We start from the raw sequence: 22,955 nt of genomic DNA on the forward strand, positions 1-22,955 counted from the left end.
TCCAGTCCGAGGACACGCTTGGCCGTGTGCTGACGGAACCGAGTGGACAGACAGTTATTTTGCTGTTAGAATGAACCGGAAAATGGACGTGATTTCCTTTTTCCCAGCCTTGTGCGACTGCAGCTGTCAAACTCCTTAGGGCGGGCTCCTCTGTTTACTCTCAGCCTGTCTGGGATAGGGAGCTCCAGGCAAACACAACGGAGATGAGGGATTATGCACATTCACACCCTGAATTTGGATTTAAAAGTATCCTTTGGTATGTTTTTATTTTTATTTTTATATCTGTCATTGGGCTCATCCCTCTTTTTTTTTTTTAGCACTGCTTCCTGTCCAGTCACAACACATAGTTTTGGGGTGAACTTTATCCTCTTGTTATCATGCTGACCTGTTATCACTCTTGTTGTGAGTTTCCTGTGGCATGATGTGGCAGTCCTGGCTGTACTTTGACTGCACCTGGCTTGTGTGAGCTGTAAACCGAACACATTTCACTGTGGGGATTCAACTTGGAACTAAGGAGACACAAGTGCAAACTCCCACCTGCCGTTGTTTACCTGATCTCGTGTGAAAGGATCATCATGGATCACAGAGGTCACCCCCGGCCCGACTCTGGCCGTCACCCCCACAGGACGAAACACAGAGAGGACCACTACAGGTATTCTCAGCAGGACAGGGACCAGAGCTACCCTCCACCAAACCCCAGAGAGAGGGACCGGCACTGGGCTCAGGCAGATGCCCACTACAGGGCTCACTTCACCAGTCCTCCTGCCAGACCGGAGCAGTATCCCCACAGCACTCAGCAGTACCCTTATAGCTACGGCCATCCGGAACACCAAAGACCCCAGTCCAGGTGTGTACTGTCATGGCATAGACAGCTCTCTTAAACCTATTGGTTAAATTATTGTATAGATGTTATCACAACATTATCATAATTTTAGTGTATGTAATACATAAGTTATAAGAGTAGTATGGTACTGATTTGGGGACAGCACGTTGGTGTAAACCCAGTTTGAAGTCCGTAACCCATTGGGTTGAGTGCATGTTTGCCTTCCTGCTGTTCAGTGCATGTTGGAATACACCTGTCTGCATGAGAAGGATTAAAGGAAGAACAGGGAAGCTCAATAGACCAGTGTTCTCTGCACATTATGCCTTCTTTAGGAAGAAAATGAATGATTGCACTGATGAAACCAGAGGCACTTTATTTCCAGGCACGGGTATGACCATCCACTCCCCGGCCACTGGGACTACAGAGACAACTATGGTTACTATGAACGTGACTACTATAGAGGACAGCACGGACGACAAGGTACAGTGATACAGAATCACTCTGTGAGACGACCAAGCTTTTGTTAACAGTGTGCTACACAACACTCTATCGTCTTGGTAAAAGCAAATCCCATGTATGCTGATGTTATGATTAAGATGCTGGCCAGTGGGGTCCCCAGGACAGAACATACACGCAGGAACATTCAGGGAGCTCCTACACTGAGGAGTACAGGTGAGCCGCAATATATTTTTATATCACCTTCTCTTTTTTATTTGCAACACCAAATCCGGCCAGGGGTAAAGTGGGTAAAGTCTAGGGGCAATGTCCCCCTCTCTACTTTCTTTTCTCATCCTGTCTGTCTGAATATACCTGTGTTCACCCTCCGTTTAGCGCCTGTCTCTTTATGACTGTTGCTGCAATTCTAACTGCCTTGAGAAATGAGCAAATTAATCTATTTGTAAACTGTAAGAAGTTTGGTTTAATTACAAAAGATGATCAGAGTTCAAGTACAACAGAGTTATTTTACAGCTGGGTCAGAGCCTCTACGCCATGGGCTAGGTTCGGAGGTCTAACCCTGGACATAGGGTGACGTCCAGCATATATACTGTAGGTCGGACAAGATGATTAGATTATTGGGACAGAGGCTCATAATCAAAAGAAAAACAGGATCCATCCGTCCATCTTCAACCGCTTGTCCCTATCGGGGTCGTGGGGGGGGGGGCTGGAGCTGATCCCAGCTTACATCGGGCTTAAGGCGGGGTCCACCCTGGACAGGAAGCCAGTCTATTTACAGGGCACATAGAGACGAACAGAGACAGACAACCATTCACACCTACGGGCAATTTAGAGTCATCAATGAACCTCACACCTGCATGTCTTTGGACTGTGGGAGGAAACCGGAGAACCCGGAGAAAACACACGCAGACACGGGGAGAACATGTAAACTCCACACAGAAGGGCCACAGCCCTGATTCGAACATGGAACCCTCTTGCTGTGAGGTGCTAACCACCACACCAGCGTGCTGCCCCAGCAGAACAGGATCAATCAGATAAATTGTTTTCATCACAATACCAACCACTGCACATGTGAGCGTGTGGCTGAAGGTACCATGCAGTCTGTAATTTAATCATTTCCTTTGTCAGCGGACAGGAAAGTGCACCTATCCCAAACATATATAATGAAATATTTAGAGCAAAAAAGATAAAAAATTGACACAACAAAGCCCCTTGTCCTGAAAATCCCAGTCTGCTCTGATTGGCCAGTGATTCCGGGTCTTCTGCATCTGTGCTCTCGGCGTCGCTGCCGGGGAATGACTGTAGCATCACTTTCTACATATATACAGTGCCTTGCGAAAGTATTCGGCCCCCTTGAACCTTTCAACATTTCGCCACATTTCAGGCTTCAAACATAAAGATATAAAAGTGTCATTTTTTGTCAAGAATCAACAACAAGTAGGACACAATCGTGAAGTGGAACAAAATTTATTGGATACTTTAAACTTTTTTAACAAATAAAAAACTGAAAAGTGGGGCGTGCAATATTATTCGGCCCCCTTGCGCTAATACTTTGTAGCGCCACCTTTTGCTGCAATTACAGCTGCAAGTCGCTTGGGGTATGTCTCTATCAGTTTTGCACATCGAGAGACTGGAATTCTTGCCCATTCTTCCTTGCAAAACAGCTCGAGCTCAGTGAGGTTGGATGGAGAGCGTTTGTGAACAGCAGTCTTCAGCTCTTTCCACAGATTCTCGATTGGATTCAGGTCTGGACTTTGACTTGGCCATTCTAACACCTGGATATGTCTATTTGTGAACCATTCCATTGTAGATTTGGCTTTATGTTTTGGATCATTGTCCTGTTGGAAGATAAATCTCCGTCCCAGTCTCAGGTCTTTTGCAGACTCCAACAGGTTTTCTTCCAGAATGGTCCTGTATTTGGCTCCATCCATCTTCCCATCAATTGTAGCCATCTTCCCTGTCTGTGCTGAAGAAAAGCAGGCCCAAACCATGATGCTGCCACCACCATGTTTGACAGTGGGGATGGTGTGTTCAGGGTGATGAGCTGTGTTGCTTTTACGCCAAACATATCGTTTTGCATTGTGGCCAAAAAGTTCGACTTTGGTTTCATCTGACCAGAGCACCTTCTTCCACATGTTTGGTGTGTCTCCCAGGTGGCTTGTGGCAAACTTTAAACGAGACTTTTTATGGATATCTTTGAGAAATGGCTTTCTTCTTGCCACTTTTCCATTAAGGCCAGATTTGTGCAGTGCACGACTGATTGTTGTCCTATGGACAGACTCCCCCACCTCAGCTGTAGTTATCTGCAGTTCATCCAGAGTGATCATGGGCCTCTTGGCTGCATCTCTAATCAGTCTTCTCCTTGTTTGAGATGAAAGTTTGGAGGGACGGCCGGGTCTTGGTAGATTTGCAGTGGTCTGATACTCCTTCCATCAATATAATTGCTTGCACAGTGCTCCTAGAGATGTTTAAAGCTTGGGAAATCTTTTTGTATCCAAATCCGGCTTTAAACTTCTCCACAACAGTATCTCGGACCTGCCTGGTGTGTTCCTTTGTCTTCATGGTTCTCTCTGCGCTTTAAACAGAACCCTGAGACTATCAAAGAGCAGGTGCATTTATACGGAGACTTGATTACACACAGGTGCATTCTCTTTATCATCATCAGTCATTTAGGACAACATTGGATCATTCAAAGATCCTCACTGAACTTCTGGAGTGAGTTTGCTGCACTGAAAGTAAAGGGGCCGAATAATATTGCACGCCCCACTTTTCAGTTTTTTATTTGTTAAAAAAGTTTAAAGTATCCAATAAATTTCGTTCCATTTCACGATTGTGTCCTACTTGTTGTTGATTCTTGACAAAAAATTAAACTTTTATATCTTTATGTTTGAAGCCTGAAATGTGGCGAAATGTTGAAAGGTTCAAGGGGGCCGAATACTTTCGCAAGGCACTGTATAGTAGAGTTGTGACAGAAGTCCTGACGGCTCGTTTAAAGACACAGTCTCTGAATACAGGCTGTGCATTTCTCTTTGGACTGAGTGTTTTGATACTTTCACAGTATTTATATAGCACCTCCACCTACCTGTATAAAAAAAGATAAGATAAGATATTCCTTTATTAGTCCCACAAAGGGGAAATTCCCATACTACAGCAGCAAAGTGGATAGCAAACATAAAAGAAGCATCAATAAGAAACAATACATTCTCGATAAATCTAGAAAAATATGAGCAACATAAACACTGGGAAGTATAAAATATAAGAATAACAGGAACAATATATACAATGCAATATACAATATATAAAATACATGATAACTCACTTTTTACAAAATGGGACCTTTAAGAGAAGTTAAGAGTTGACAGTGTTCTTAACCAGCAGACAAAGAATCAACAAACCAACAATATATGTTGGAAAAAGACAATTAATCCTTAAGTAGAATATCTTTAATCAACGTGAAACCAAACTGGAAGCCAGGGTTAGTTTGTGAGCATGTGGGTAATGTTTTTTTTTTACGTACCAGTTATTTTTCAGACAGCACTGCTCTGCATCAGTTGGAGCAGGTGGAGGGACAGAAACCAGCAAAAAAGCCGTTCAAACTTTATGAAAATCTACAGAAAACTAAATCTTCCAGAGGTGGTCTTTTATGCGTTTGGTCAATCATACACACTTTATTAGGTACATGTTGCTAGTACCGGGTTGGACCCCATTCTGCCTTTAGAACTGCCTTAGGTCTCTGTGACATGGATCCTCAGGGATTTTGGTCAACATGATAGCAGGACACAGATTTTGCATATCCATGATGTGAACCTCCACCACGTCCCGGATTGAGATCTGAAGGCCGTGGGGGTCACATAAGTACAGTGATCTCATTATCATGTTCGATAAGCTAGTTTGAGAGGATTTGAGCTTCGTGACATGGTGCGTTGTTCTGCTGGAAGTAGCCATTAGAAGTTGGGTACACTGTGGTCGTGAAGGGATGGACATGGTCAGGCAGGCCGACGACCCGTGGGCGGGCCCTGCCGACTTTCTTTTTTAGAAGCTCTAGCGGATTCAATGTCATAGTTATTATAAAGATGAGGGTATCATCTGAAACTAGACAATCCAAATAAGCCATTGGTACTATCTACATTCTTCAAAGTTAGGCTAAAGTTTGGCAAAGGTGATACTAAGATACATTGACCTCTGACCTCAGGTGAAAAGTGAAAATGGGTTCTATGGGAACCCACGAGTCTCCGAAAATACCCACAATCCCAGACAGTTTAGGGCAAAAACCATGCAGTTTTTCTCATGCAGTACAGATGTGGTATTTCAAATTTGGTATTTGAATATTTCTGCAATGCTCAGTTGTGTGCCAAGTGTGCCAATAACATTACACCGCCACCAACAGCCTCAGCCGTTGACACAAGGCAGGATGGATCCTTACTTTCTTATTGTTTCCGCCAAATTCTGCCCCTTCCATCTGCGCGACTCTTCTATTGTACAATTCTGGTTTTCTTATATTTGCATTAACGGGCAGTTCAACAGACGTACCTAATGAAGTGGCCGGGGAGTATAAACCCATTTCTGTTTCTAACAATGACTGAGGTCTTCCTCTTGTTGCTGCTTCCTACACTGTTCAATGTCTGTGTGCTTGAGGCTTTTTTCCCGGGAAGACAAAGCTGCTGCTCAGTGTTGATAGCTCCAAGTGCAGAGAAAGTAGGTTTCATGACTTGAGGCTGAATCATTATTTGTTGTAGCTGCAATAGAAAGTAGAAAACTGAATATATATCTCAGTGAAAATGCGGTATGAATTCTTTCAGGTATGACCGAGGCAGAGACACCTCGCAGCATTACCTCAATGACTACGAGGATAATCCCTCCAGAGACAATGAAGAGGTGTCGTCTTATTACCTGGGGACGCTAGAAAGTTCCAAAAACTCAGGGTTATCCTCCAGCAGCTATGAACTGAGTCAGTACATCAATGGAGCTGAACACAGTGAGCCTGTTCCACCGTCTGGTCACACATGTGATGCAGGTGAGCGCACAGGTAACTGTTTTGTCTCACTCCCCTCATGTTTGTTCTCAGGACTCTCCACGTTATCCTGTGCTTCATATCTCCTCAGAGCCCAGACCGGTGCATCAGATGTCAGCTCCTCTGAAGTACTCCATCCCTCATGCAGTTGTCAGCTTTGGGCCAGCGGGCCAGCTGATATGGGTCACTCCAGGCTTGTCCGCGCAGGAGAACATCAGCCAGCTGGAAATCCACAGTCTGGAAGTAGGTTCAACACTAGCATGTGTTGATTAACATATCTTCTGGTTCCATAACATGTCTTCTTTCAGACTAGTGGAAAGAATATCAGCAAAATACACATATGTGGTTATTTTCCTACACTTTGTGTCTGCGGATTTCTCCCAAATGAATCAAGTTGCCTTTAGGTAATGCCTCATTTGCATATTAAATTATTATTCAATTATTTGTTATAAAACTAGAAACCCCCTCTGTAAAAACCTTTGCCTCTTATCTGTCAACAAAATGAAACAAGAATGTTGAACCGGACTTTATCCAGTGTTCAGTTTCTGTTCTTGACATGTATGCTAATTATTATTATTATTATTATTTTCTCATTTATTTAAACGTACTATTTCAGAGAAGCTGTAATACAAAAATGAATTGTCTTGATGCAAGTATTCAACTAGTGTGGCCTCATGGTGATATCCATCAGTTAAAAATGTTTTCTCTGTATGTCTGCACAGGTCATTCTGGGGGAGACACAGGAACAGCAGGAGATGAGAAACTTCCCAGGACCCTTAACCAGGTAGTGCTTTGTCATTGGTTGCACACTTCTGAAACTAAAATTATTAGTAGTATTAGACAGGTATAAAGATTATATGTAAGATATAATGTTTGAATTTTCTTTTTTTTTATGTTTTTGAAGGGAAGACTTGCACAAAGTAGATGCTTTAGAGTTTGCCCACCAGAGGGCAGGCGCCTGCATGAGTTGTGACGAGCTGCATGATAGGAGCTCTGCTGCCCTCTTGTGGAATCTACTGATCCTGCTCTGCAGACAGAATGGGGTAAGTGGATCGTGTAGAAACCGTAACCCGTTTGGCTTAGCACTGGACAACCATCATATATTGAATCTTCACTAAATTTCCTTCTGTCTCAGCAAATAGTTGGCTCAGATATGGCAGAGCTGCTGATGCAGGACTCACATTCAGACAGGAGCTGGGAGTCTGATGCTCCCACACTCATTGACTTCAGTGAGGGCCCCGCTGCTGAAGCACCACCTCGCACAGGAGATGACCTGCTCACAGGGAACTGGAGCAGTTTGAGCTCTGAGACCTCTGAGAAGGCCCTGCAGAACTACACCCAACTGCTGCTGGCTGGAAGAAAGAAGGTTTCCATCCTTCTCTATTCATCTGATGCTTATTATTTATTTAGTTTCTTTACGTAAAGGTCCCATATTATGCTCAGTTTCAGGTTCATACTTGTATATGGGGTTTCTGAAAGGGTAATGGATAAAGTACTTATAAAGTTACTCCAAATGACAGAATACAAACGATCTTCTCTCCGGGGCAGTATACAAATACCGTATGCATTCAAATAGTAATCCACATACGTATGTGTAGTTTATCAGATACCTGTTAGGATACTACCTTTAACTGAGCGCTTAAGAGCTTTGTGTTACATCTTCATGCTAGTTGCAATGGATGTCATACTATGTTGGGATCTCCCACTTTACCGTGTGGTTTCCAGGAGGCCTTGGAGTCAGCTATGAGCAGTGGCCTGTGGGGGCATGCACTTTTTCTGGCCAGCAAAATGGACAACAGGTCCTACACCACTGTGCTGAACAGGTGAGAAAAGCAAAGTCACCTGAGACACGACAGCTGAATACACCTGTAAACATACATTTAGATGCTTCCGATCCCCTTTAAAACTACTAATGATCTGCTTTAAAGCTTGGAGGAAATGTGCCCACTATTTTTGTCACTTGTATTAAGAGTATATCCTCAGCTTCCTATGTGTGTTTAAGGCAAGCCGTCAGGAACACAGCTGGGCCATGAAGCAGCGTAGCTGTGTAGTGGCTCCACAGGGTACTGTAACTCCCTTGCTGGTCACATTCTCCACACTTGCCCAAAGATGATTTCCCCCATACACAGTGGGGGAAAAAACAGTGAATACTTTTTTCTAAATTATTTTTGTAGGATGGCAATGTCACTTGGTGTCCACCCTTTTTATTCCAGACAGAATAAAACTATTGGATGGGTTGCCGTGACATTTTGTACGGACAGTCATGGTCCCAAGAGGATGAATCTTAATGACTTTGGTGACTTTTTCCTCTCCATCTGTAAAATGTGGACATTGTGGTTCTGAGTCAAATGGCTCAACAACTATTAGATAAAAACATGGAATTTGGTGTAGACATTCATGTTCCCTCTAAGATGAACTGCATTACCCGTGGTGAACCTCCACCGCCACCATCAGATCAAAATAAAAACAACAACAACTTTGGTTTAAGACCAAACGCCTGCAAAACGAATGGCATCCCATCATCCTAAGTTGCACTTTGTGTTTAGTGCTAATTAGCCAATATTAGCATGCGCACATTCTAAACTAAATAGTGAACATGGTAAACATTATACCTGCTAAACATCAGCTTATTAGCATTGTCATAGTGAGCGTGTTAGCATGCTGATGTTAGCCCGCTGTGCCTGTAGTAAGAAGCCCCCCAGGGCTGCTAGCTACTTACTCTCAGTTGTGTTAATTTGTAAAACTTAAAGGGCTAGTTCACATATAATGAAGTGTTGTTATATGAGGTAATTATCCAAAATCAGTGTATTACCTGAAGGAAATGGCGGTCTGCACGCCCTCATTTTAGAGACGTAGGCAGGAGTACAGACAGAAGCTATGAAATCTACTGCTGTGGACTGCAGCATACATGTATTTTAAACACCAAAAAAGCCGACCTAAAAACATCTATATCACTTTAAGTGTATGCTATATTTAGCATATTTTCAGCGCTTTCCTTTGGCACTACTGCAAACGAATTGAGAAGCACATGGCAAGAACGACTGGACATCTATCCAACAAGTCCTGTGGCTTTCCACACCCCTGTATCCAAAAATAAATCCCCTTCATTTAGAAATAGTGCAAGGTAATTACAGATCCAGGTCATTTAATTTTCAAAAGAAAAGAAAACAAGTTGGATATATGTGCAAAAGGCACTACATATGATGTAGTAATCAGTGCTATATCTAACATGCATTTGAGAATTAGGCAAAGATGGAAACTGTATTCATAAACTAATAATGATTCATGATTTATGGCAGATCCCATATGTCATTAATTTCCTTGTTCAGAGTTTATCTTGGCTTCTGGGTTATTTATAATTTGCAGGGGTAGGGTAGGGCAGTACATAACAGGCCATTAACACTTTCTGTAGAGTGTCGGTCATCTTGCATGCAATAAGCACACACTTTTTAATCACTGCACAAGTTGCAAAGGAGTTGTTCATTTCCAACAGTAGAAACTGTGCTGGGTGAGGATAACGTTACGAAGAAAAGCCTTCATGTTGTTACCAAACAACAGTTTCTGTGGAGTATTTCTCTCGTAACCCAATCCATTTTACAGACTATTTTGGCATCAGCAGTGTGTCCCTCAGCAGCACATGTCTCTCGAGGAATGTCTGGGGGAGGGTAGATAGCTTTTGATTTGTAATTTCAATCCGCATGGTATACCACTTCTGTACAGAGTAACTACTCTTTAACCCTGATGGCTTTTGTGGCTCTGCTTCAAGTATATAATAAAGCCTTGGTTAAGCTGTGCAATGAGACAAATGTCTCTTTTGTCAGATTTACAGGCCAGCTAACGGCCAGTGATCCCCTCCAGACTCTCTTCCACCTGCTGACCGGGAGAATCCCTGCTGTCGCCATGGTAAAACCCCCACAACATAACCTCTTCACACATCCCAATCATCACAATTGCAGTTATTGTAACGTAAAAACGCAGGACTGTATCTTACTAGCCAATGAGAGTCTTGATAGTGATGCTGTGTGCCCAGTGCTGTGGAAATGAAAAATGGGGAGACTGGAGGCCCCATCTGGCTGTAATGCTCTCCAATGAAACAGGAGATCCTGCCGTCCAACAGAAGGCCATCGTCACCATGGGAGACACACTCGGTATGGACGCGCTGACTGATTGACACTTTGCAATGTTGTATCTCCATAGATATACAAGCTGGTTGTTTTGTGTTGCAGCTTCCAAAGGCCTTATGCATGCCGCCCATGTGTGCTACCTGACAGCCAGTGTTCCCTTTGGGGTATTCACACAGAAAGCAGAGAGACTGGTGCTTCTAGGCAGCAGCCACAGGTGAGCTGCGCTTGCTCCTCGATGCCATTCATCAGTTTAACTAGAACAGTGCTCGTACGGAGCGGGCCAAAAACTTGGCCCTGGCACTGTTTGCAGTGTTCTCGAGAACCGTTCTAGTTCACACTCTGCACTCCTCAGCAGTACACCTGCGAAGAGTGGAGTTGATTGGATGAACATTTCATGAGATATGTGAAGGACAGTCATTGATGCATACATGCACAGACAGACAGATTTCTTCCTTTATAATTAGATGCTGCTGCTGCTGCTACTACAGCATCCTGATAGCACCAATTGTGGTTGATATCGATTCAAGATTCAGGATTCAAGAAGCTTTATTTATCCCAAGGGAAATCATAGTGCAACAGTTTCAATACAAAGATGGGAAAGGGTCAGAGTAACAATAAGCTAACATAAATCAAATCAAAATAAAGCTAACATCAAATAAATCAAACAATTAACTAAATATGACAGAGTGCAACAGACATTGTGGTTAGATGTAGGTATATACAATATACAACAATACGCAGCGTGCAGTTTAGCAGCATATTGAACTACAATAAGTACAAACTAAATAAGTGATAAGGAGCGATAAGTGATAACAGTGGTAAAAGTGTAGCAGCATTTCTTAGCTAAGTTACAGTACAACTAAATAAAGGGATGCAGTGATGATATAAAGTGACACTTGCTCAGGGCACAAAGCATTGAGCCCTGCCTACAGCATCTGAGCAAACTTTGGGGGCTGAAAGCGTCACTTTTTTCCGGCCTTGTCCAGGGATGGTCTGTACCACTTTTGGGGATGATTGTGCTATCTTGTAGGAGCAGCAATGAAAAAGCAGTTGTGTCTAGATGGTAACCACAGATTTGCGAAAACTCACAAAAAGAGACTTGCTGCCTGGTGAGCTGTACTAATCTTAACTATTTTAGATGAATGCCTGCCCTCAACCATATCACCTAAGCTTTGCAAATCTTGGTATTATCTAGACACGCCAGGAAAAATCAGAAAAATTGGTTCAAAAGGTCATTGTTATAGCGCTACCATCTGGCCTAATTGCACCGCATTCGACACAAAGCACATCATTGGGTCCTCAGTAATACACCTGCCAACTGTGAAGTAGATCAGATTCGACTTTTTTGAGATATAACACAAACACACACACACATCCCCTGATTCCTAGCTAGCTATAATAGAAATATAATACTAAGAAATGACCAAACGTCAAGGCAGGTAAATCTTAATGTTTGTTGTATTTACTGTGTAGTGTTTGCTGAGATGATCTTGTTCATGGTTGGTCTTCTTTATCCTCTCCTCTCCTTCAGACAATCGTTTGAACACTTTGCCACAAACCTTGCTATCCAGTGCACTGAATTGTACGAGTATTGCCAGACACTTGGGGGCAAATGCCTTTCCATACCATCCTTTCAGGTAGCATTACCATTTACACCAGCACACTGTTTTTAGAAAGAATATTATTCTCATTTAAGTGATGCTGCATATTGCTGTGTCGTGGTCAGATGTATAAGTTCGTGTATGCCAGCCGACTGCTGGACTGTGGGCTTTCGTCTCAGGCCTTTCATTACTGCGAGGTGGTAGGACAGGCCATCCTCAGACAGAGGGAGCCCTGCTTTGTGCTGACTGGAGAGGTTATTAAGGTATTCACACATCCTCCTATACACACATACAGTACCTATCATACGTTTGAGTACTGTTATCAGAGAGACTCAGTGTGTATTCAATTCTACATAGATGAACTGTTTGTGTCCTTTGGCTTTCAGCTGTCAGACCGGCTGAGACACTCCGAGGGTCAGTTCAGTGAAGCAGGTGTTAGCGGAGTTGGGCAGGAACCTGACTGGCTGAAACAGCTCCGGGCGAGGCACCACAGTTCACAGGTGAGCTTCTCCATGGCTTTCAGATTATGAAATTTGTTTCAGCTGATCAGAAATTCAGGATAAAAAGGACTCTTAAGCGGTTGGATTAAGCAAAGCCTCTTTAATTGCTTGAATTTGGCAAATATTGATTGGTACATATTTACAGATGAATAAAAGCTTACGCCTCCAAAATTCTCCTTCCATACAGAGCATTATGTATTTTGTATTTTCAGTAAAGAATTTGAAGCCTCACAATTATGAAAAAAATGACACACAACCCCTGCACAAACACTACATGTGTATGCTCTGACAGCTGCTGGTTTGTTTTAAGACAAACATGTTTTATTTACAATATCATGGGGATGTACTGCACTACCCACAATCCTGTGGGTGTGGGTGTTACAACGATGTCTCTGACTGGTGGAGCTCGTTGTTCCCATGGCCAAAGGCATGGAACTGCAATTTGTGGCACTTCTGTATTGGATCAATCAGGAAATTGCTGTGGTAGGGTATGGTACATGCTCACAGAGCCGATGTAGACTCTTGTTTGTATTGTTTACAGTAAATCTGTGTTTCTTATTTGACTCAGACGGGGAGTGACGACTGTACTGAAACATACCAGCCACCTCCTGAGGGAAGTTCTTTGGCCCATAAGGATAGCCAAGTGTTCTTGGGTAATTTTGAATCCTCTCATTACTTTAAATGACGCACTGTGTGACCTGTTACCCTCTAGAGAGCAGCGTCTTGGGCCACTGCTGTCTTGTACATCTCATATGTTAAAGAACACTCTAAGGAGGCTTCTGAATCTTGCTTTCATTTTGATTTTTCTACAGCACCCGACTTGGACGACCTAGACCGTGATATCCAGAGTCCAGAGCCTGAACTCCTTTATTACAGAGGCCCTGGGGAAGAAAACCATGAGCATCAAGTTGAAAGAATCACTGAGGAAATGAACGCGTTGTCGTGGGACGTTAGCGGAGCTCAGGACTCGTACAAAATGTGCAGCAACTTACTTAATACATGTCTACCAACCACATACTGTAGATGAAAACTGTCAGTGCACGTGGGATATCCAGTCCTAATAGACCATTATGTCACTGTCCTCTTCCCGTTGCTTGTCTAGGCCACATGCCAACACTCCGATGCCAGTAACACTGGTTTATGCTCCCCCAGTGCCCATGGTGGCTGCGAGCCAAGACTTCAGTTATCATAACACAGATAGTGCTGAGGTCAGATCTGCTACGCCACATTGTCCTCCGAGTAATGTGCCATCAGCGGCACAGGGTGAGAATCTAATGTCAGACAGCATTCATTCCTGTCTCTATTCAGATATTTACTATGGGCTGTTGGGACTCCGCTTGTGTGTGATATTTTGATTTCATCGCTCTGCAGGGGCTGGCTGGTTCTCTGGAGCAGGCACAGTGAGTTATCTTTGTAATATTCTGGACTGACCCTCCTGCTTCGATGTCACCTTTGTCATTGTTTTCTGGATTTATATTTTTACGATTAAATGAAAAAAGAAAAAACAAATGTAAATGTTTTGCCACCGTGTTTCTAGATAGGATCCTTTTTAAGCGTGTAAAGCATTGGTAAAAGATACCCAGATGTGTGCTGTTGTCTGTGTTTGCCTTTGAAGATGGGGGCTCAGATGCTGGAAGTCAACCTCAACCAGCAGGGGCAAATTCAGGAGAGCATCCCACACGGTTTAGAGGCCTCGGAGCAGACCATCGAGCCTCTCAAACAGGTGGGCGGGTCATACTGACCCTTTTTAAGCCACATTAGGGTCGTTTGGTGCCGGCCTCATACCTATTTGTTTTATGCAGAGCGCCAAGGCCGGGTGGTTTAGTGGCTGGTTCAAATCAAAACCCAGAGTTCAAAAGGAGAGTTCAGAGCAGAGAAGCCCAGCTCCGATGGTAAGAGTCAGTTCATTCTACATAACACTGTCAAATTGAATTTTGCAAAGTAAGATATTTATTTTTATACATTCTCTCAGGAGCTACCACCAACGACTGGCTTCAGTCCTCCTCCCCCACCTGTCATGTTCCCATCCCAGTCTTCCTCTGCTGCCATCAACCCCTTTTCAAGGAAAGCAGGTGAATTATGAAAGGATTTAACAATGTTTTGTATTCATTTTGTGTAATTTTTTTATATACCAATACCACTCTGGGGCGGGGCTGTTTTGATAAGATATCTCAGTTGTTGTTTTTTTTTACATTTTCATAAATCCTGTTTTTGTGCACTTAGGGGAATGCCAAACTGCTGTTGAATTATCCATTTTTACTCTTCAAATTATCACTTTGCTTTTTTTTTTTTTTTAACGATTTCTAATGACTATCCAAGTCATAAATATTATGTCAATTTGCATTTTCTTCATATGTTATGTGGGATTTTGGAGGTCGCGGTGTTCCTTCTGTGCCATTAACACAGTCGTTGACCAACGTGTCCAATTTCATCTTTGGGCTTAAATACGGTTGTGGTATTCCTCTTGCATTTTCTTGTGTGTTGGCTGCTGCTGATGACTTTTTACCTACATTAAGTTATGCAGAATGTTACAGTTTTCTATAAATATCCTTGTCTTGGTCATAGGCCAGCAGCTGGGGTAGAGGCCCGTCAGGACCACTGGCCTGTATCACAGGTAATTTGAGTTACTTAAAGTTATACTCCGTAAGGTTTTCATCTATTTGATTGTCTGTTATGTTCCCATCTATCAAAGAGTGAGGTAAAACAATGGTGATTGATCATATGACCCACTAATGGAAGCACTTTGACTTCCTTTTTAGCTGAGTATTCCATCTGTGTGTCTGTGGGGACATTCCCTTGCTAGATGTAAATAAGTCGCCATGTCAGTGACACTGCTGACAACGGTTGGTCTGTTGGCCGAGATCGTCACTTCTGGTTATGCTGCGTTCACTTACAATCTGAAATCGGAACCTTCCAACTTCTGGGTCAGGCTTGTAGTAAGGGCAGAAGTGTAATAGCAACATGTGTGTGTGTGGATTTAAGAGGGCAACATATAGGGGACGGACTGGAAGTAGAGAGGTGAATGTGTTTCAATAAAGTTTACAAAAGAGCAAAAAAAAGCAAGTCAACATAGAGTGAACGTGAACGTGACAAGATGGAGGGCTCTGAAAGAACAAGCTCACCTGCAGTAACATCTTACTGCCAAAGAGGCCGCTAGAAACAACGCATCTCAATTTTTAGAGAGTACAAGTTTAAAGGAATACTTCCCCCTCAAAATGACTGACTGGAGAATCAAAAATCAGAGAAGTCTTGAAGTAAAATGTAAGATGTAGTAAACGGCAGATGTTGCAGATGCATCAGTAAAACTGTATCAAAACATCCCTTTACAAATTCTCACACAACTCATGCAGTATAATCCAAGTCTGGTTTATCCAGTCGATTCTCAGTCAATTCTTCCCAAACACATGCGTTGTCACTAAAACCTTACTATTTACTACACATCCGCATAAACAGTCTCAACCTTGTAGTAGCAGCAGTGTGCCTGTGAGACAGTGCTGTTATTCAATGTGGACCCGTTTCTTCAATGCAAGATTTTAAGATTTTATTTTTATTTTTACCTTTCTGGATTCTCAATTCATCATGAAGGCATGTAACAAAGACAAAGTTTTCTTTATGTATACATGACAACATTCTGTGAATAATTGATATACAAATGGTCATTTTGGGGTTGAAGAATTCCTTTGAAGATCAATATATCTGTACAATATTAAAGATTTGTAAAGGAGCCACATTAATGACTTTAACATCTTCTGTGTTTGTAGGGTCATCACTAGAACCAAAGAGGGGGTATTACACCACCAAACCATTACCAGAGTCTAATGAGAGCTTCACCTGATGAGCGCCAGCAATATCCATACTGCCCCCCGTCCACATTTCTTTTTAAAGGATGCCCTTTCAAACGCTGCTCACCATCACCTTAGATACAGAAATACTCTGGATGGGCTGGCATAGTAACTCATGTTGCAGTGAGTGAAACAGCTGAGACGAGTGTTCTAAAAGCTGACAGCGGGGAAATGACTAGTAGATGCAGGACATATGCGGGGGGAGGGATATCTTAATCCACCCAAATAACCATTTATGTATGAGGGGTTTGATTGATGCCAGCAACCAGACTCAGTTCTCATTTCATCAAATACCGACACTTTGTCACGGCCCTTTGCTACTGATACCGACGCACAAGACACCCTTTAGCGACTGCATGAACTTCCAACTGTAAACCCATCGGCAGCACTGTGAGGTGCTCCAGGAGTAAGAGCTACAAAGTTAGCATAGGGAGGGTGTGGGGATGGTGGCTGGGTTAAACACAACTCTTTCACCCAGGGGACCATAGTTTGTGTCTGGTTCATGTCCCATGTGTCCTTAGAAGTGACGCTAATGGATCCTGACTAAGCGTCCATATGTGATGAGTTGGGACGAGAACGGGTTGCAGCAACACTGAACGGCTGTATGTCATGTCATGTCATCAGACTCTCTCTTCTCAATCCGTTTTGTACGCTGCAAGATAATTACATTTAAGTTATATTTAGAAATAAAAATAAATCCATCTATCCATCAGCTTTTACAATCAAATGTCCATACACTCAAACACAATTATCCAATAATTAGACTACATTCAGATATAAACCACTAAATCAATTCAAATGTACACTGTGGTCACTTTTTAGCCACACAGAAGCCTTCTTTAATCTTCCAAGCACAAGTTGTAGCCTGACTTTGCAAGGCTGGAAAATGATGGCACAGGGTGAACATTATCTAATTGTTTACTGTCTGTAAAGTGGAATAGTTTGAATTATATACAAGACATACAGAAAAAAAGTGAATGTTGAAGAAGGATGATACCACATGGTTTGAGGGGAGGGGGTTGGGAAAGACCACTGCCAAGCAAACACCCAACATTCCCTCGTGGGATGAAACTGTTCATGTGCTGATATTTGGAGTGCCTTCATCTTAAGACAGGTTGTATAATAGCCTTATTATAAATGTTTGTGGCGACAAAGCTAGTGCAGGCTCCTTAAAATGTATATAAGACACAGTAATATATGCTATTGGAATACATTTTAGAAGAAACTTTGTATTACTGTGTGAACATGTTTTGATGTTTTATTTTTTACTTCCATCATATGGTTTTGTGCTTTATGCATTACAGTATATTTCAATGTTTTTTTGCACCAGCGCATGCAAGGGATTCATTTCCAGTTTTTCAGTTCCATTTTGCCTGTCACATGTTGAATAAAAACATCTTGCAAGGAAATATCTGAGATTCCTCACTTAATTTAGAGCAAGTGACAACGTGCCAGGTGCAGTCTCCTTTTACGATTAGTCTGCAGTAGCAAAGTGTGAGGGGGACACACTGGCCGGCATTCAAGCAGCACGTGAGCCGACGCTTACAGCCTGCCAATAATGTGTCGGGCACAAACACATTTAGACTAGATAGCTTTTCTGAAAGACAGTTCCAAATGGCATCTAAATGATCTGTACGAAAAGTGTAACTCATGCTGCGGATACAGGCCTTTTGGCAAATATGGAACTTCCTGTCAACACATTCACCCATTTATTTTCTTGCTTTGTTGTTGCGTGTCCTTATATAGGCAAACATTATTATATATCTATATAGATATACAATTATAGGAAAAGGGCTGATGATGTTTTGAAATTAGCATTTGGTTAGACAAACATTTATTGAGATTCATCTTCAGACATATATTTTAACCACTGTGCAATGTTGTTTCTCTTCTATCCACGAAGCTCCTACGTCAGACCATCTTACAAACCAAACAAGCTTGTCGTGCTTGGCAACATACTGAAAAAAAGAGCCAGATTTACACCTGGTATTACATGCATACTGAAATTCAGACTTTTAAAGGTTCTCCTGTGTGAAATCGCTGTACTGCCAACCACAATAATGAATAGAAAGCACCATGAGTACAAGATAATTCCCATAGCCATTTGCCATCCCATTGGTAAAAAAGAACTGACTGTTAGCTAGCTTCCCTGAAACATTAAAACCATCCTGCTCTATTATTGTGGTCGCAGTTATGTGTCTCAGGAGATGGGACTGGCTTACGGACATGACAAAGCACTTGTGCCCCGCAACTCACAAGACGTTAACAGTTAAGCTGTTATGTTTGGCTAACGTCGCTGAAGTTTGGCATATAGATCTCTGTATGAATCCAGCATGAGCCTCCTGAAATGCAATGCTCAGTGCCATCCCTACTTGAATCGAGTCAGCATGTCCCACGCAGCCATGCGACGCCAGCATAGGTAGCCATTCATCAGGATAAACTGCCTGCATTTCTTACATGCAAAGACGCGGTGTTGTGCATAGGGCTGGGCGATATAGTCAAAATCTTGTATCCTGCCTTTTCTTTTTTCTCTCCATTTCGAGATACATATTGTGATATAGCATGTTTTCTGGTAATTCAATAAAAAGTCTATATGAAATAACAACATGGTAAAGCTCAGTAAAGATCGGAACGTAAAGCGTCGTCCAAACAATATTGCCGTAACACAGGTCAGCTGATTTTTCAACACTGTGACAGAAACTATTGTATAGAAAAATATATACAGCTGATATTTTTTACATCATTTTGATAATATATATTGTCATATTGCCCAGACCTTAGTGTGCGTAATATTAACATGTTATTGTAGCAGGGCTTAAAGCTCTCAGGTCTCACCGTGCCTGATTTTAGGCAAAGAACAGTTTTACATTTACATTGTGTGCACAAATCATTTCTTACTTTAACCTGTTGTTAACTATTGACATTGATATTCTCACTTTAAAAGGGATCTAATGCTCTTGTAACCACTTTAACATCCCACCGTTAAGCTGTCAGCTCCTGTGTTTATGTTGGTGGCATTTTTTATCCCACAGTGTTCTAATGGGAACCCGGCACCCTGGGGAAAGAGGCTGTGTGAGTGACACGTTTTAAAAACTTATAGGGCCGTAACTATCATACATACCTTAAAATAAATATACTGGTGCCCTATGACTTTTAAAGTATCTGATGTGTCTGCACACCACTGCATTTACTGTTGCAAATGAACAGCACTGACACAGTGGTGGCTGTATACACAGTACCTGTCGTTCAACTGATTCAGACATTCTTGTCACTGTGGTTCAGCATATGCTGCGCAAGCTTTGCGGCACACTGGAAAGATCTGTCACACTCCACACAGACAAAGATCCTCCCAGCACAGGTCTGCTCCTGGTGAAGCTTCAGTGTGTCTAGTTGCATAAAGTTCTTGCTGCAGCCCGTGCAGTTGTGGGGTTTCTCTTTATTGTGGACAGTCTGGTGACGAACGAGGCGAGAAGCCATGGCAAACGCCACGCCGCACTCTGTACACTTGTGGGGCCGCACTCCGCTGTGAATGGCCTCGTGCTCTGCCAAGTTGGACGACTTTGTGAAACACTTGGAGCACACGGAGCAGACGTACGGACGCACTCCTGCGTGGATCTTCTGGTGCTCTGCCATACGGCTAGCCAGGGCAAAGGCTTTCCCACAGTCGGGGCAGGAGAATGGCCTTTCTCCCAGGTGCTTACGCTCATGACGCTTCAGGGAGAGGGGTTTATTGAAGGTCTTTCCACAATGCGTGCAGGGGAAGGGCTTGTCATTAGTATGCATGTTCCGCTCGTGCTTTCGCAGGTCAGAGGAGCGAATGAAATCCTTTCCACAAGTGTCACAGACGTAGGGCTTCTCACCAGTGTGTGTGCGGATATGCTTTCGGTAATCCGAGGACCAGATGTAGGTCTTCACACAGAAAGGGCAGTGATATGGTCTTTCACCTGTGTGTAGCCGCTTGTGCTGCTGCAGTGTGCCCTGATGAGAGTAAGCCTTGCCACATATATTACACACGTGTGGCTTGAGGCCAGTGTGTGTTTGTAAGTGACTCTGTAGGTTGCAGAGCTTCTTAAAAGCCCAGCTGCAGTGTGTGCACTTGAAGGGCCGGTGCTCCTTATCAACTCCGCTGCGTTTTTTCATCGCTACCAAAAGTCGAGGGATCTTGTCATCTTCACACTTTTTAAGTAATTTCTTCGCAGAAGACCTGTTAACAGTCTTCTCTTTGGTCTTATTCCCACCTCCACATGGAGAATATTCCTCAACATTTAGCTCTTTGAGCTTAGACGCACTCTGTTTGGCTGAGGCATTGCTTTGTATCTTACGGCTTTTGAGGTATTGAGAGCAGTTAATTTCCTTCTTTTGCGCAGCATCCAAATGCACATCATTATATCCATATAGTGCATTGTTCTCAGTATGTTTGGTGCTCTGTAACAATCCTTGACTGCTGTGGTCCTGGTCATCTTTAAATCTGGTTTCTTCTCCTGGTGAAAGCTCAGCAAACTTCTCCACAAGAGACCAGTTTGGTGTTTGAGGGTTCAGATATAGGACTCCAGTGTCACTGCTCTCTGGAAGCGAGTTCATACCACAAATACCACCAAGTAAAGAGTCGACCTTCACATGCTGAGTGTTAATTACGATCTGTCCATCGAGGAGAGAAGGAGTGACACAGTGCTTTTCTTGGTGTTTCCTATTGCTTCCCTTTTCAACAACTGCCCTGTCAGACATGTGTGGTGAGATGCCATCAGCCATGGTCACTTGCATAGCGGGGCATGAAGTCATCTGCATGAGTTTTAGGCTGATCAGGGAATTACGGACATTATGCCTCCTTCAAAAGACCTGAAACAATAAAATACACAGCATGTTATTTAGAGTTAGTAAAGTGCTGGTATTAGCGAGTACGATCCAATACAATGTAATTTAGCCTCGAAAAAAATCTCGACTTTAATGTTATTTTCTTTATGTGATTTTCTGTTATGACTGACTGTCAAACTAGACAATAAAAAAAGGTTCTATGCTGTTCATTCTCTGTATTTGTTTGTATTTAACTTGAGCCAGGCCATGCACAACTATAGCAATCACATCACATCCATACAGGGTTAGTATTATTCAGCTGATACAAATAGGCCAATACGATAGTTCAGTAATCAGAATCTGTATCAGGAAGCACACGATGGTATCAGAACATCTCTAGTGTTATTTCCATCCTCATCATAACTCCCATTTCTTTCACAATATCAATTACCATATGACTTTTCCCATGACTCATTCAAAGTAACTATCACCATACTGCAGGCTTACCCTCCTGCCATGACCTTAGGTAGCCTATAGGTATAATATATCCTTCACATAAAGTGCACCTTGCAGTCAGAACTTAAGAAACATGAATTTCCAAACTTAAATGTATGTTCCTCCATTGCTTTCCCTTTTCTTTCCATAGCACTACAGCTCAGTGGCTCCAATGGATGTTAACTTCACACACTCAGTTACTTACCCTGCCGTGTCCTTCCCTGTAGGTCAGTTCCAGGAGATAGCACAGAGATATCCTAGCCTCGGCCCCCGGGTCCGGTTGAACTAATGGAAGATGTGCGGTCAGCGGTGTGAACGGGCGGAGTTTGGCAGCAGCAGCCGTCTCTGGGTCAGCATCTATCCTGCTAGTAGGCAACGCCAATGATATCCTCCCAGGCTGGCTCAGCTTACCTTTCAGTGAGCCGCCCGGCCGTGTGCACCCTGTCGCTCATACAGTCATACAGTCATACAGTCAGTGTGTGCACCTTAAATGTCCGTTAGCATGTCGGGAAACACAAACTGTAACATTTTGTTAGCTTAGATAGCCTGCTATTGTACTCAAAACATGCATGCTTTACTTTTTTTTAATCGTTTACTGAGTCTCTTGTATGTCATACAACTCTTCAACTTTTTAAATGCAGGCTTATTTAACCGACGTTTATCATATAAACGTATAACGTATATATATTTAAAAAAAAAAAAGCTTTAACCTCAACTTAAGTTTCTTCCGTCGTGCAGGTTGGTCGCGCATTGATACGTTAATTAACTTTTAGGTAACAAGGTCACGAGCGTTAATGATTTAGCTGAAACAAAAAAATAAACAACGTCATAATTTTTTACTTTCATTATTATTAAATGGATGCTAACGTCGTAATTGTGTAATTTCCACCGACACAACCTGTTTACATTGATTATGAACTTCTCTATCACACTAATGATGCGTTCAAGGCACAGCCATGGTCCGTGCTTGTCATTTCTATTTAAAGTCCTTGTGCTTTTCTTACCGCGGCCTCAGCATGTCGCTGTTTCCTTGATATTTTCTATGAACACCGACTGGAAAATCACCAGATCCATTCAGAAAGCCTCAGAGGAGATATTATCTTTCATCTTATTGTGGGCATGTGTTGTTTAAGATAGTTAAAAGAATGTTCTCAGTTTCAGATTGGAAAAGGAGAGTAAAAATGAGATCCTTTGTATCAGCTCTTTTCACGGAAACAGAAGTTCTTTGTTTTGAATTACCCCCACAGTAATAGGCCCATATTTCCAAAATATGATTTTTAAAAAGTCTAAATGTGGCTTTGATTTATTGTGG

General features: G+C 42.6%; 2 protein-coding genes across 3 annotated transcripts; one reads left to right on the forward strand and one right to left on the reverse strand.

Moving 5' to 3' along the window:
• Positions 1–531: 531 nt before the first annotated feature.
• Positions 532–17,766, forward strand: sec16b (SEC16 homolog B, endoplasmic reticulum export factor). The gene is made up of 24 exons (XM_083940655.1): positions 532–847; positions 1,206–1,303; positions 1,420–1,495; positions 6,079–6,293; positions 6,382–6,533; positions 7,013–7,074; positions 7,195–7,333; positions 7,426–7,656; positions 8,016–8,113; positions 10,112–10,193; positions 10,321–10,438; positions 10,517–10,628; positions 11,946–12,051; positions 12,141–12,278; positions 12,402–12,515; positions 13,084–13,168; positions 13,328–13,493; positions 13,618–13,778; positions 13,887–13,915; positions 14,131–14,238; positions 14,318–14,407; positions 14,488–14,587; positions 15,081–15,129; positions 16,277–17,766. The coding sequence occupies exons 1-23, from the start codon at positions 576–578 to the stop codon at positions 15,095–15,097; spliced, it is 2,769 nt and encodes a 922-aa protein (XP_083796781.1). The 5' UTR covers positions 532–575; the 3' UTR covers positions 15,098–15,129; positions 16,277–17,766.
• On the reverse strand, positions 16,357–21,917 carry znf648 (zinc finger protein 648). Of its 2 annotated transcripts, none has more exons than XM_083940657.1 (2): positions 21,600–21,691; positions 16,357–21,193 (listed from the first exon to the last, which is right to left on the reverse strand). In XM_083940657.1, the coding sequence occupies exon 2, from the start codon at positions 21,140–21,142 to the stop codon at positions 19,613–19,615; it is 1,530 nt and encodes a 509-aa protein (XP_083796783.1). In that variant the 5' UTR covers positions 21,143–21,193; positions 21,600–21,691; the 3' UTR covers positions 16,357–19,612. The 2 variants fall into 2 exon arrangements, with proteins under 2 accessions (XP_083796783.1, XP_083796782.1); XM_083940656.1 differs by lacking the exon at positions 21,600–21,691 and adding an exon at positions 21,849–21,917 and having other exon boundaries at positions 16,358–21,193.
• Between the last annotated feature and the right edge of the window lie 1,038 nt (positions 21,918–22,955).

Source organism: Echiichthys vipera (genome assembly GCF_963691815.1).
Source record: "Echiichthys vipera genome assembly, chromosome: 3".
NCBI lineage: Eukaryota > Metazoa > Chordata > Actinopteri > Perciformes > Trachinidae > Echiichthys > Echiichthys vipera.